The following is a 15,352-nucleotide window of genomic DNA, read 5'->3' as shown; positions in this document are numbered from 1 at the left end:
TTTTGCCATCTGGTAATCTCTGGAGTTAGTTGTTATAGTTGTCTCTGTTTAGAGATTGTTCCTCTGGTGATTCTTTTACCCTCTATCAGCAGACATGGGAGACTAGCTCTCTCCTCTGAGTTTCAGTGGTCAGAGCAGTCTCCGCAAGCAAGCTCACCTCTTACAGGGAAGGTGCAGAGTTATCTGGCTTTTGGACCTCCTCCTGGCCGAAGATTAAGGGCCAAAACAGGACCTTTCCCAGAAGCTGTGTTGCTTTGGCCTGTCCCAGAAGCTGTTAATTTTAGTAGTCCACACTCTCACCTGTGCAGACTACTTTCTGCGGAGTCCCGGAACCAAAATGGCTCCCGTGGATCCTAAGGCTAGGGCCTCCCAGGCCTGGCGGTCACCTGACCTCTGGCCGGGAAGGTGGCCGGATGTCTGGAGTCCAAAAACGGCTCTGCCTCAGAAGCTCTGTGGCTCTCGCCTGTCCCAGAAGATGTTAGCTTATGTGGTCCACACTCTCGCCTGTGCAGACAACTTTCTGCGGAGTTCCGGAGCCAAGATGGCTTCCGCAGATACTGAGGCAAAAACCTCCCTGCAAGAGATATTTTTGATATACATGATTGAACATGATACTTCTATCATGTTTAATGTTCCAAATAGATTTTAAAAACTGGTTGAGTGCATATTACTTTTAGCTTCAGAAGATATCATGTATGTTTAAGAGGCATTTAACTATGAGTATGTGTGTGTGTGTGTCCTGTGACAGAGCAATCAAGCTAGCAAATATTTGTTGAGGACCACTAAATACCACACACTGGACTGAATAGAAACCTCTGAAAAATATAAAATGATGACACTATGTGATTCTTTCCCTCTAGTTGGGAAGTCTGTTCTAATTATCAGACTGCAGTGAAAATCCAAGAGTCTTTCTTTCAGAACACCCTACCCAAAGGCTTCAGCCTAAAACAGGGGCAAAAGTGAGCTTTGAGAACTAGGAAGCATGGGATGGCAGAAAGTCAAGAAAGAAGACAGGAAAGCTAGACAGATACCATCTAAGACCAGACTCTCCGCAGAGTGCATAGAATAGAGTCCACTGTTGACTGCCCAGCCCATTCGTACCTCAGCCTTTCCACAGGCCTAACCTTAGACCCCTCCCTGTTTCAATCTTCCCTCTTTCTGGTGAGGAATGAGCAATTTCATGTACGGATGAATACTTCAAATAATTATGGACACAAAGTCCCTGATCCATAAGTAGTGTGGAGAGAGAGAGAGAGACATCTGTCAGAAATAGAGTTCCTATTTATTCATTTTCATACGAAATCTTCATTGGGTGCCTGCTGTGTTTATGAAGCCCTCAGGGCTACAATGGTGCCTGTTTATGAGATATTAGCCTTCTTCAATACACACACTGAAGGTCTGTTGTCCTTTGGGGAGAGAGCGCTAACAGGTGTTAGTGTCCGTACTTGATAGCTATCAAATACTGAGGACAGACTGATAAGTTCAGTGTCTTATATAAAAGAATTCCATATCTTGTCTCCTTCCTGGGAGGAATACAGAGATGTTATACTTAAAATCATCTGCAGGTTTAGAGCTTTAGCTTTAGGGAGGTTTCATTTCATGTTCAAAGTCACATGGTAGGCGAATGGCTGAGTCCTGGCTCAAACCTGAGACTCAGATTGTGAGTCCAAATTTCTTTCAGTCGTAAAAAAGAAAGTAATATTCTAACCAAATAAACACTTTTTTATTTCCCAGAAGGTAGTTTTCCTAACTTGGAACATAATCGTCCCTATTGGAATTTGGGCCATACACAGGTTACATATACTGTTACCAACAGAATGATTGGTATTATTTATTTATTTATTTATTTATTTATTTATTTATTTATTTATTTATTTAGGTTTTTATGAGACAGGGTTTCTCTGTGTAGCCCTGGCTGTCCTGGAACTTACTCTGTAGACCAGGCTGGCCTCGAACTAGGATTGGTATTATTAATCAGAAGATTAAGTGCCTGCAGACAAGCAGTTATACAAGAGCTGTTGCACCTGAGCCACTGCCTCCCCCCCCCACACACACACACACACTGCTCAGGCTGTAACAGAGCTGGAGTAGGGGAAAGATGCTCTGGGATAGCCCTCACTAAGAGTCTGTGGGCCAGTGCTTGGCTCTGGAACTTCTCAGCCTTCTTGTCTGTGAGAAATGAGTTTCTGTTGTTTGAGTCACCAAGTTTAGGACGTTTTATTACCTCAACCAAGCTAAGACAGAGATCTACTGGTATCTAGATTCAGTAACCAGAGATAGATATAATTACTTAAAGCAATAGTTTTCAGCCTCCATAATGCTGTGACCCTTTATCATAGTTCTTCATATTGTAGTGAGCCCCCATGCATAAAATTATTTCATTGCTACTCCATAACTGTAATCTTGATATTGTTATGAATCATAATGTAAATATCTGATATTCAGGATATCTGATATGGAACCCTCAAAGGGGTCATGACCCATTGGTTGAGAACCACTGATTTTTTTTTTCTCTTGGGTTAAATTCTGAGCCATATGTTTGGCTTACTTTATGAAGTGCTAAGAGACACAAGTTCCCTTTGCTTTGTTGCATCTTTTGTGTGCCCCAAAAAATGATAACATTTTATGTCTATGGTCAACCCAGGGACAGGGAAAGCAGGAATAAAAGCACTTAGCCCAGTATTAATGAAGATGACTAAGACGTTAAAGATTTATGTTCATATTCCATTGGTTAGAATTTAGCTGCAAGGGAAGCTAGAATATGTTCAACATGAATATGTGCCCTCAAAATTTCATAAAGGTTACTTATACCAAAGTGTAGCTGTCCTGCAGTCATGGATGAACTGGGTACCTAAAAGAGAGGCTGGAAATGAAAAAGGACTGTGGAGTGAGAGAAAGATGAAGTCAAGACAAACGTTTCTGCTCAAGGCTCAAATTTTAATTTTCAGCTCTGCATTTATATAAGGAAAACCCACAGAGCCATCCTTTGTTTCAGCTGGATTGAGGTGCAAAGCAAGTTCAGCAGGCAGTCTGCTCCTGTAGGAAATTGCAGGTGTGGCAAGGCAGAAGACCATCTGTGGCAAACACTTAAGGTCTATTTAACCTGCTCAAGGCTGGGGGAAGGGCACAACCAAGGGCATAATGTTTTTTGAGGAGTGATCAGTAGTTTTTGCCATCATCTGACTTATGAAAAGGACAGTATCTAATAGTTATGGGATATGCCATTTTTTTAAATTCTAGAATGATTCACGTCTAATAAAACATGTTTTCTATGTACTGAAGGGGCTATGACTAAATCCTAACTGTTTAGGTATTAGTTCAGATTTTGCCACTTCACTTCTTGGGCAGCCCCATGTACCATGTAAAAAAAGTAACACCTAGAACAACACACACATATAACAAATATAAAAACTAAAAGGGTTTGCTATGTTTCCTTATGTTTGCTCTCGTTATTTCACACCCCACTTCTAATCAGAATACCTTTCCTGCTAAATCATTCAAGTGTATGCAGTTTTCTTCCTAATTACTACTTGATTGCAATATCTAATCTCTTCTCCCACTGTTTTAGTCTTTGGGAGAAGTAGAAAGGCTCATCTCCCTAGAGTGACTACCAAACGTGGTATCAGAAAAGAGTTAATAAAATTAGCTGCATAGAGAATATTTAAACATTCAAAACGACATCATAGAGTATGAGACATGGCCACTGTAGTCAATGAGTGCTGTTGTACAAAACAGCAGAAAACAGTACTTCAAAGGAGAGTTTCTGGCAGTTTGAAGGCAGGTCAGGACACCTGCCAACTCTCACTAGTGGGTATTCTTCCTGGCTTGTAGATACCTTCATCTTTCTGTGTCCCCATAAGGCACAGAGCTTTCCAGTGACTCACTGGGATCATGTCCCCCCAATGAACCCATTTTACCATAATTATTTCTTACTTCAGATGCAGCCATACTGAGAGAAGGAGCTTCTAGATATGTATGAATGGGGGCTCAAGTCTGGTGCATAGAAACCACAATTTTGTGTGCATTTGCCTTTGTGTGTGTTGAATGTGTGCCTTTGTCAGTGACTCCCAGAAAGATGCTTCAAGATGCTAAATGCTGCAGGTTCATTTAGCTGATGGATGTGTCCTGAGCTTAGCAATAGCTGTGGGGCCATGGGTGTGGGGGAAAGAGGGGAGTGGGAGAGAACCTGAGTCTTGCCAGAGTTCCAGTGCTCTGGGCAGGTGGACGCGAGAGGACTGTGCATGCTTTCCACGTGGCCCCCGGATGGGTGTCTGGCTGTGTTAAGTCACTGAGCCCACACAGCCGGTGGTAAACAAGGGGCAGCCCCATGTACCAGGTTCTCAGCCTCTGGCATCCCACACTGGATACAGCAGAGGAGCTGAGAACAGAATAGGGGGCCTGAGGCACCACTTGGCCCTGGGGATGAAGGGAGGAGAGGCCAGGGGAGATGGGGCACTGGATGGCTCTCATGTGGGCGAGAGCACAGGATGGCTTTCTGGTGGGAAGTTAGATGCAGCTCCTTAGGAGAAAGCCCATCCCATTGCTCAAGCACAGCGGGCCTTCATGATCAAAGACAATCTATGGTTTTAGAGCTTTATTGTAGAAAGGCAGGATGAAAGGAGAGAAGGTAGAAAGAGAGAGAGACCAGCCATGGCCACATGGAGAGATGGGGGAAGGGAGAGAGAGAGAAGGAGGGCTAGAGAGTGAAAGAGGTGAGGGCTAAAGAGAGCAAGGAGGGGCCAAGCAGCCCCTCTTATAGTGGGCTGGGTGCCAGGTAACTGTGGGGAGGAGCATACCTGGCTAAAATCAGGTACCTGTAGGGGTGGAATCTAGCCAGAATGCCAGAAGCTTGGGACATTGTCTGCTTGACTGAGTCACAGAATTATCTGTGACAGGTATCTGATTCTGGGAACGGGGCTCACCTTTCTGTCCCTTGTAGGTTTCTCTATTGGGTCACTGGATCAATTTAACCAAAATAGGCTGCCTATCAGAGTCCCACAGAAAGCCACTCCAAAAACTATACAAGCTATCTTAGACCCACTGAAAATGTACCAGAAATGCAGCATCTTTCCAGTTGGAAGCTGTGCTTTAGGAAGAAATCAATTCAAAAATCAGCAGGCAGTTTTCTGCTGACAGAACCTCCCTGAAACTCCAGCCTTTCCCCTCTTGTTTTATGAAAGGCTCATTGATTAAATATCATAAAACAAAACAAATAAAAGTTCTGCTTACTGTTTCAATGCCCATTTTCTCCTTTCTTCTTCAGAAAACACAAGGTTCCTGGATGTCTATCTGTTCCTCTTTGATGATTTCCTTTTAATTACAAAAATTAGGCACAACAAAAAGATACAAGCTATAATTTCTAAGTAAGCTTCTGAATGAGGCTGTAGATATTTTCACGTCTTCTGCCAGAGCTGCCTGCTATTCTCGAACATCAAGCTGGATCTCATGCACTACAAAGCAAAGTAACAACCAACAAGTTATGTTTCTCAAGAATAGCAAGGCAGAGATCCATCTCAGAACAACTCAGTCTGTAATCTTTTAAGGTAAGTCCAATAAACTCTGGAACTTGATGCCTGGCCCACCAAGTCAACAGAACCCATGGTTCCTTTGTCCATATTTGTCCATATTGGCCAGTGCAAGAAGTCTACCAGAGGAGAGGCAAGGTCATAATCTGTGTGCAGCCGCACAGCAAGGAAGCAGCACCCATCGCTCACTCTGATTTAACGTGTTCACAATGACTTTAAGAGTTCAGAACATTATTGGGAAATTACAATTTTGAGCAGGAGGTTGGGGGTGGCATGGGGGCTTAATCCTTTGATGCATACTTTCATGAGAAATGCAGAAGCCATCACAGTGTACTGCTGGGCCATGGACAAAATGCAGCACAGACCTAACTAGGAACCAGAGTGAGCATTTTATTTTCCTCCTTTCAGTGTCAGTGTTACTATCATCGTGATGACACAATTGCTTTCACTAGTCCTTAAGCCCTAAGTCTAATGCCTCATGACACTAAAGATGGTTAGATGGACAGAACCTTTAAGCAACAATGAGACAGATACCTACAAGTCAATCTAGTACTAAGCGATGAATGGTTTTCACAATCTTCACACCTTTTTTTTAAAAAAAAAAAACTAGCATTTTATGTATTCAAGGCTCTTTCAATTACTTAATTGCTTAATTAATTAATGCTCTAGGGCATGCAAGCTACTTACAATTTCATATTAGATCCCATGCATAGGCATAATAGGAGACTCTTCTACCTACTTCCTCTGAGGCAGATTAAAGTCCTGGAAATGAAGACCATCTAAATGATGTGATGCTGGTGAGCCTGTTTCTCAATTGTGGATGACAATCATTGTTCACTCAAGTAACTGACCTAGGAATTGGAAGCACTTTACTTTAAATCCCCAAGCTCTGAGAAAGTTCAAGATTTACCATGAGTACTATGCTGGATGTCAACAGATGTGCTTCTAAGCATCTATTGCTTTATGTGAACCTTAGGCAAGAGCATCTATATTTGCTCCTGATACACTGCACTCTGTTCATCTTGGTTTTTAGAAACTCAGAGGCTTGGACACCTGTTTAATGTGTCCTTCACTTACTCCTGACCTGCAAGCTATAGTAAAATCCACAATGCTTGATCAGCCCATCCCACTGGACAAACAGATAGTCAAAAGCATTGATCCCTTCCAAGTTAGGTATGTGTGAATTCACATCATCCAGCAATGCTATTTGACACCAACCTCATATCATTTTTTTCCTATTTATTTATTTATTTATTTTTTGGCACAACATGAATTCCTGACCATGGGAAGAGAAGGAAGCAGGATTCCATCAATTTCCACCCCTTTGGCAGCGAACCAGCCGGAGCATAGCAGAGCAACCTTGAACAGTGAAGGGACGACTAATCAATACACAGCAAGTGCATTCAGTTATGGTCCATAGCGGAGCAGTATGCTCAAATGTCTCCCATTCACTAATTCCTGATGGGATGCACCCCCTTCCTCCCAAAGTCGAGAGGCTCCATAATGGGAGGCTCATGCCTTGTGTCATACTGTCAGTAACATAGACTGAAAGATGCCACTAAGAGGTATAAGAACTTTTGTGTTTGATTTGTCTGGAACCAATGATGCTCTATCAAGGTTAGTCAGCTTTCCAGCCCTCTGGTGGTTAGTGGTAGCTGTAGGCATCATGGCCAGAGCACACGTAATCAAAGACCATTCATCTCACTGGAGGGAGAGGGGGAAGAGAATGAATATGAATTAATCAGGGTCTCACAATCCCCTTCCAGGCAGACATCAATCTAAAGACCTCCCACCAAGTCCCACCTCTTAAAGGTTCACCTACCTTCCAACCCCAGTACTGTCATTCTGGGGATCAAGTCTTTGACATTTGAGCAACAGGGGACAGCCAACATCTAAATACAGTATAGGATGCTGTTGCGCGCCTTTGTGTCCCTTCTAGCAATTTGGCATTTGTCACTGGACTAAGACAAGGAAGTAGGCTCAGATAAGACTATCAGAAACAGTGACCACGGGGCTTTGTTTACTACTCTGCTTAGTGTCTTAGTCAGGGTTTCTATTCCTGCACGAACATCATGAACAAGAAGCAAGTTGGGGAGGAAAGAGTTTATTCAGCTTACACTTCCACATTGCTGTTCATCACCAAAGGAAGTCAGGACTGGAACTCAAGCAGGGCAGGAAGCAGGAGCTGATGCAGAGGCAATGGAGGGATGTTTCTTACTGGCTTGCTCAGCTTGCTTTCTTATAGAATCCAAGACTACCAGCCCAGGGATGGCACCACCCACAAGAGGCCTTCCCCTTGATCAGTAATTGAGAAAATGCCCCACAGCTGCATCTCATAGAGGCAGTTCCCCAACTGAAGCTCCTTTCTCTGTGATAACTCCAGCCTGTGTCAAGTTGACACACAAAACCAGCCAGCACACTTAGTTACTACCTTATGTGAGCTCTTTGCTTACTACTTTACTTAATCATTACCTTGTGTGATCTCGTTTACTACTTTGCTTGATTAATGTGTCTTTGATCTAAGAACTGACCATGATTTTTGGATGCACCTAGAATGATTTAAAAGCAGACTGAGAAAGAATAAAGCTGCTTCAGCCTCAGCTGTGGCTGGAGTCACGTTATAGTTTTGTCTAATTGGTTTTCTTTTCCAATCCTCACTCCCTCCCTTGAGACCCTGTTGACTGACTGAGCTGGCTTGGTTAGGACACATCAGACAAAGCCTGCATAAGCCGTTCCATTCCTGCTAGTAAGAAAAGTCTCAAATTCATTTGATTAGAAACAAAGCCCAACCTACCTCAGTTAGGGCTGAGGTCAATTTACAAACCTAAGGCAGCATTGACCCTGAAGAGATTCAGCAATGTGCCACTTGTTGTTTCTATTCAGGACTTGCTGAGACCAAGAAATGGCCCTGCTGTGGTTCTTCGAAGACTTAACAAATATGGAAAGAATGTACAAGCTGCAGAATTTTACCTCTTATGTCTATTTAATAGTCTAGGGAATAGACCTCCACTTTGGGGAGACCCTGCTTTAAACAGAAGATTCTGTCCTGTTGTCTTAGTGTCTTCTGTCTTCTTGAGACTGGTCAGAAAATGTCAGAACGGACTGCTTTTGAAACACAAAATTGCCTTTCTTTTCATTCAGCTTCCCATTTCATCTACTTTTATAAATAATGCATTGCACTTGACTCCAGTAGTTCTGGGGCTCTTTGACTTACTGGGAAGTGTCCAGTGGTTTTAGTTTTTTTCAGCATCCTATTTATAAGCCTTGTTTCATTAGGACTTCTCTTTGAAGGGTAACATTTTAAAGGGAGTGGTAGGGGCATAAAAGAAATCACACTAATTCTTATATTTTTATTATCTAAATTTACATATGCAAACAGAAAATCCCCCCATCATGTTTAGCTTGTACTATGAGGCCATTTTCTATCGCTGAATCTGGTTGCATTCCTCTATCAACTATTATTTTTATTAAAGCATACGCCAAACTAAAGGGTAAACCTTATCATATCCTACATAAGCCACCTGCTCTCGAAACAAAGCAGATCCAAATAAAAGGGAATTCCCAGTTTCTTGTACTAAGAAGTTGTTTGGAGGTCATATTAAATGATTTTCCTGTCTTGGTAATACTGTTTTCTAGTTTGGGGCTGAGAAACATTTTTTTTTTTACATAATATAAAATGGTATTGACAGTGTGTAGCAGCATTCTGATGACGAGTCCACACGGGGAGCATCTGAGTTTGTCTTTTCATTTCGCGAGCTTTTGATTCTTACAGGTGAAAGGGGTGTTTTGTGTATTTCTCCTCCAGCTTTGGAGAAGGTAGATGTTGGGAAGAGCAGACATAGCTCCTCATCCTGCTCAGAAACCTCGCTGGCAGAGCACACAGCCTCTCGTGCTTTTGCATGTTGCGCAACCAACAGCTGCCTCAGTATCTTGGCTTCTTTCATAAGGGAAATAAATGCTTTGGATCACATTAAATCACCTTTTAGATATGACAATCAATTGCTAAATAGAAATAACGTGTAGTCAGCTCCAACGTGTAACGTGAGGCTCTGCTGAAGTGAGCTCCGCAAAATGATCTATACCAAGCCTGTTCTTTGGTCTTTGAAACTAGATCACAGTTCTTAAAGATGTGGAGAAAAATGAGCACTTGACTGACCCCGACCTGGTTATCTTTTAAAGGTTCCTGTCATTGTTCTTCTTGTAAGTTTTTCCATCAAGGCCACAATGACCAGATGATAAGTGTAATTTTTATTATAATGATGATGATGAGGAGGATTAGGTTTTTTGAGACCTAGTCTCACTACGTGGCCAAAGAGATATGAAACTTGTTAGATAGTAGCCCAAGCTGGCCTCAAACTTGTAGGGCAATGGCCTATACACAGTCCGGTCTCCAGTAGAGCTGAGGTAGAACCCCAGTGGTGGTAATTCCCACCTACATGGGACAGAAGGAGTTCCCTCATGTCTCCTGGACCCCTGGCTCCTGTCGAAGTTACCACCCCACAGCCCACACAGGAGAAGCAGTGGCTAGCAGACACACAGACATTGTTCTAAGCTTCTGACCTTCAGGCTAGACTCCTCCCAGTTATCTAGCAACAAGAAGATAACAGCTCACTTTAAGAGGGACTGTTTGGCCCCTCCTCACTCTCTTAAGCTTTTATTTTCCTTACTCTCCCACTTACTCTCTCCCTCTTCCTCTCTTCCTCTTACTCTCTCTAACCTCTTATTCCCCAGCCTTTCCTCTTTATCTCTCTTTCCCCCTTCCCTCCTTTTGGCCATGGCCAGTCTCTCTCTCTCTCTCTTTCCACCTTCTCTCCTTTCTCCCTGCCTTTCTACAATAAAGCTCTAAAACCATAGACTGTCTCTGTTCATCAAGGCCCACTGTGCTTGGATGATGGGATAGGCTTTCTCTTAACGAGTCACGCCTAATCTCCTGTCAGAAGGCCTTCCTGTGCTCCAGCCACAGGCCAGACTAAGGACTCTCTCCCTCAGCCCTCTCTCCCTTATCTCCAGGGCCAAGAGTGTCGCCCCAGGGCCCCTGGTATGGGGGCTGCCCCTTGTCCACCCTCCTATCGAGTGGGGTCCAGTGGCTTCACACAGCCAGATGCCCACCCGGGGCTAAGTGGAAAGCGTCCAGCAGTCCTTCCATGTCTGCCTGCCCAGAGCACAGGAATTCTGGCCGGACACAGGCTCTCTCATTCCCCGCTCTTCCCCAACACTCACAGCCCCACACAAACTCATGATCCTCCAGCCTCAACTCTCAAGTTCTACAATTACATGTGTTCGTTACTCCTAAGAACTCAATCTGCTAGTTCACCCACACCCACAGAATGTTTTAAAAACTATGCCATTAATTAACAAACTATTTTTTCACTACTATTCAAGCTTTCTAAGGACTTAAGTTATCAGTACCAATATTTCTAATTACTCAGCTCTGAATACTGAAGCTCCTATCTGACTGCCCAATCCTGTCTATCCAACTTGCACACCAAACTAGTTTACTCCATTTGGAATTTCCTGTCTGATCAGAAGAAAGTCAACAATTATAAAGGGGACTATTAATATAAAAATGTGAGAAATTTTCAGTTAAAATTCAAATATATATATATATTCTTTTCCACAGAAAACATGGAAGTAACAGCAGGGACCTCTGAGGTCCCTCAGCAGGGACCTCAGCCAGGAAGAGCCAGGAAGCCAAGGAAGTGACTTTTTTTTACATCACCTTCACAATCCCCTGAAGCTTAGGGACCTAAAATGGTAAACTTTTTTGCAGGTTAGGGATTATAGTGTTTGTTTATTTAAAGTATTTTTAAAGCACTGGTCTATCTAGTAATGACCCTGTTCGACTGTCTCTCAGGTCGGGACATAAGTCTAGAGGAATAATGACGGTGACAGACTGAACTCTGATATCCGGACTCTCTTCCAGTGCTTCAGTCTGACGTAGACTGAGAAGCATGAGTGGGTGGCACACACGCCAAGGGTGGATGATGAAGGAACACATACACCAATGGTATCAGTTTTCCTGTGTCACTTGTAAACTGCTTGCTTTATAGCCCTACCTCAAACACAGTAACGATGTCTGATACTAGGTTTCATTTCTTTTAATGTACCAAGAAATAAATGTATATATTTTAATATCCGTTTTAAAATTCCTATTCTCCAAGTCAGTTTAATTAATCTTAGGTCTTTTTACAATGTTCTAACATGAAAGTAGAGAACTCAAAGGAAAAGCTAAACTGTTTTAAGAAAGAAAATAAGCATTTATTTTCCATTTACCATTTTATCAAATTTGCCTAAGACAGCCAAAGCCTTAGTTGATGTATTTAATTAAGCTGAAGTGAAGGATGGAGTACTTACGCTGGAGGAAGCTATATACAGCTACTCACCTGGGCCGGCAGCAGCAGAAAGGCACTACTGCAGGGGAGCAGCAGTGTCTACAGGAGTGCCACGCTGTCCTGACAAGTACAGGAGAAGAGAGGGACACAAAGGCAACAGTAACCTGTTAGAGTAAGCAAGCGAACAGGAGTGAATGATGGGTAAGAATAAAGGCAGGTCTGTATGAAAACACCACAGTGAAACCCATTAATTTCCATGCTAGCTTAAAAAGTAAAAACAGGAAAAAAAAAAATAAACAGGGTGAGGGAAGACAAAGAACATACATCTAGTGAATTCCTAATGATGGCATCTATATAGAACTAAAAGTAATTATGTCTAATAAAGGCTAAATAGGTTTTTGTAAGGTAAGATTTATGGAGAAACTTCCGGCTATATAAGTTGGTTTTAAGAAGGACGTCTGGTGTCCACTTTTCAGGGAGTTTTAGTAATAAACTAGACGAGGTAACTTTCTGGATTCCTTTAGCCTAGAAATCACATATTTATATGCATAAGAACTAGTCTTCTCTGTGAATATCATTAAGGGAAATGTTAGCATAAAAATTAGGAGAAAAATACAAATAGCTCTAGGACAGGTCACTAGAATTATGCTTTTTATATACACAGCACGCAGAATAGCATTTACTATGTGATATGTCACATGCTTAAGAATGTGCATATTAAATTCCTCACAGTTTAATGAATAGTTGAGTCAAATAGGGAAATCAACAATTCATTCTGGAACTGTAGGCTACAGGAAAAAGGTAACAAAAATCATTTGGGTATTGGTTCTTCACAAAAGTATCTTTAAATGGCCAAGTGGGTATTAAATGTATATATACAATGAAAGGTCGGATTGATTATTTTTTTTAATATTTCTTTTTAGTTTTGTTCATTTTCTACAACCTTAGTCTGAAGGATGAAGAGGGAACATTTCAACCAAAATGGCATTAATGAATTCTCTTGGGATCAGGAGCTTAATCACTAGCTTAAGGTATATAACATTAAAACATGGCCACTACTGTATCCAAGGGCAAAGCCCTCATACTTGGTGAATTTTTAAAAAACAGCTAATAGCATGTTCTCCGTTAAAGCAAGCAAACCAATCATAGTCATTGGATAACATCTACTAGAAAGAAATGGTTTTTAATATCATCTTTAACATATTAAAAAACAGAAGTGGCAATTCAGTAAGGATCCTTCCATTGTTCTTTATACAGATTTAAATGCTGTCTTATAATTTATCAGTTATTTATTTATAATTGGTAACTTTCTAATCACTGGGATTAGAAATTACAGTATTTACTGAGCTAAACTCTTTCACAAAAATAAGGCACAACTACATGATCACAAGTAGTAAACACAATATAAATAATGAACCCAAAATCTAACAGAGAAAGTACTCATGCAAAAGTATGTACAGAGGCTATGGATATATGATCCAATTCAGAGAGCAGAAAATGTCAGACTTGTGGCTGGACCATGTTACAGTAAGTTCATTACTTCTTACAGAGAGAACACAGTGGGGTTTCTTTATTCTATATTATACAACTTTACATAAATTTAGGAAGTTTTATACACAGTATTCACATGTGCAACAATAACATTTTGATCATTGAAATTCAGGCAAAGGGCAATTAAGACACGGAAAAATGTGGCACATTATAATTATAGAAGATCATTCATCAAGCTTATGTCTAGGAATACTAAATTGATGGCACATTTAAATCTTATAGATCAAGTTACCCATGGTTTTTATAGCCAAAGTGCATTAAAAAAAAAACTGCTATAGTTAAACAGGTCACAAATATCAAAATATACGGCTGTCATTTGCCTTCCACTTAGAGGGTAATATCTTATGCAAATGCAAGAGTAAAAAAGTAGCCACAAGGAAGGACCTCAAAGCTATAGAAAGTAATCATGAAGACCTTTTAAGAGGCATGGGAACGTAAATTTGGCAGTTGCTATTGAATATCACTATAAGGAAACTGTTACACTAGCTAATTCCACTTTAAGAGGTAGTTGAACAAAATGTTTATTTGTACACTGCACTGAGGTTTGTGTGTTTGTCTCCTTCTTTCCTTTCTTCAAAACAAGTAAGTCCTATATCAGCAGCTTCACCGGCTGCCTACTACAGACACTCTCTACATACAGTTTACTGTACACAACCCAGCACAACCTCATTTCAGCTCCCATTTCTGTGCTGGGGTGTGCAGTTTGTGAACACCTGATGCCAACTGTCCACGATAGCCAAGACCTGGGACTCTGTATGCGGCAGCTCCAGCCCACTGACAGTACAATACTACTAGCAAACAGCTAAGTGTACAGCCAAAAAGAATTCACAAGACTTTTTCATTAAACGAGAAAAAAACCCTTAAATTTCTGTTTCCAGTCCATTCTGAATTGGTAATAGTTAAGAGAAACGGTGGTTTGTTTGGCTTCATTGTGTCATCAGTAAAGTGTCGTGTGATAGAGACATTATTTGGGACCTATGGCATAAGATTATTGGGGGAAACAAGAAACCTACCATAAACACATATGGGTTTTCTTTGTAGCCACTTCTATTTTTTTTGTGAAGTGAGGATGCACAAAAAGAAAGTCTCCAGTGTCTTCAATTAAAGGATGAAATGAACAAATATTTTAATCCAGAATTTTCACAAAGTAGTGCTGTGAATATCTGCATTTTTAACATATGTCAAAGTGTTTATATGCGAAAACCAAAAATGTAAAATTAGGACTACCGGAAAGGATTCACAATTATATAAAAGGCATAAACAGCTCAGTCTATATTACCCAACTATTATTTTTAATATAGAGCCATTGTATCACTTCAGTACATAAGCTCAAGGATATACTCATCCAAGTCCTGGGATGTAATCAGTGTCCTTAGTCATCACTGAAAGCAGGGCCTAGCTTTGCTAAGTGATGAAAAATTACATGTCAGTCTCTTGTTTGTGTAATGTTGTAAGTATGTCATAAAAACATGAAGATTCCAGCATACTCCTGACAGCAGTGTGTAATATAAATTCTTTCTTGCAAATGAAATATTAGCTCTTATCTTTCTCTGCTATTATCATTAAATGACTGTAATGATTCGATGTGTAACTTTATATTTCTTCTTCAGAAAGATAATTTAAAACCTAGTATGCAGTAAGTTCAGTCGTCTGATGCTTTCTAATAACAAGTTTACTGGTTGGTAGACAATGACTTCTAAGGGGTTGAGCAGCCAGTGTTTTCCTTTTTATCATCATTTAGGAGCTCCTAGGTATATGGAGGGCTGGGGCTATATGGACTCTGCTCTGTTGCAGTTGTGTAATCTCATAGCACTATTTTTTCAAAGTTAAAAGATCCCAATTTAATATGGACCCCTCATCAGAGACATGGCGCCAGTTTTCTGTCGCTGTATTTATTCTTTCCTATTTGGTTAGAGAAAGTACAGAGAAGAATGTTACTATTTC

The 15,352-nt window shown here is 41.1% G+C and overlaps 1 protein-coding gene across 1 annotated transcript in view; it reads left to right on the top strand.

Annotated features, from left to right (window-relative positions):
* Nucleotides 1-9,301, top strand: part of Plekhg7 (pleckstrin homology and RhoGEF domain containing G7) — an 18,671-nt gene extending 9,370 nt beyond the window's left edge. Inside the window, exons 4-7 of the mRNA XM_021173494.1 lie at nucleotides 4,940-5,048; nucleotides 5,220-5,349; nucleotides 6,559-6,698; nucleotides 9,298-9,301. Of these exons, the coding sequence (XP_021029153.1) occupies nucleotides 4,940-5,048; nucleotides 5,220-5,349; nucleotides 6,559-6,698; nucleotides 9,298-9,301 (383 nt within the window). The remainder of the gene's footprint in view (nucleotides 1-4,939; nucleotides 5,049-5,219; nucleotides 5,350-6,558; nucleotides 6,699-9,297) is intronic.
* Nucleotides 9,302-15,352: the final 6,051 nt, after the last annotated feature.

Source organism: Mus caroli, chromosome 10 (genome assembly GCF_900094665.2).
Source record: "Mus caroli chromosome 10, CAROLI_EIJ_v1.1, whole genome shotgun sequence".
Lineage (NCBI taxonomy): Eukaryota > Metazoa > Chordata > Mammalia > Rodentia > Muridae > Mus > Mus caroli.
Note: the sequence above shows the minus strand (reverse complement) of the source record. Positions and strands in the feature narration are given on the sequence as shown.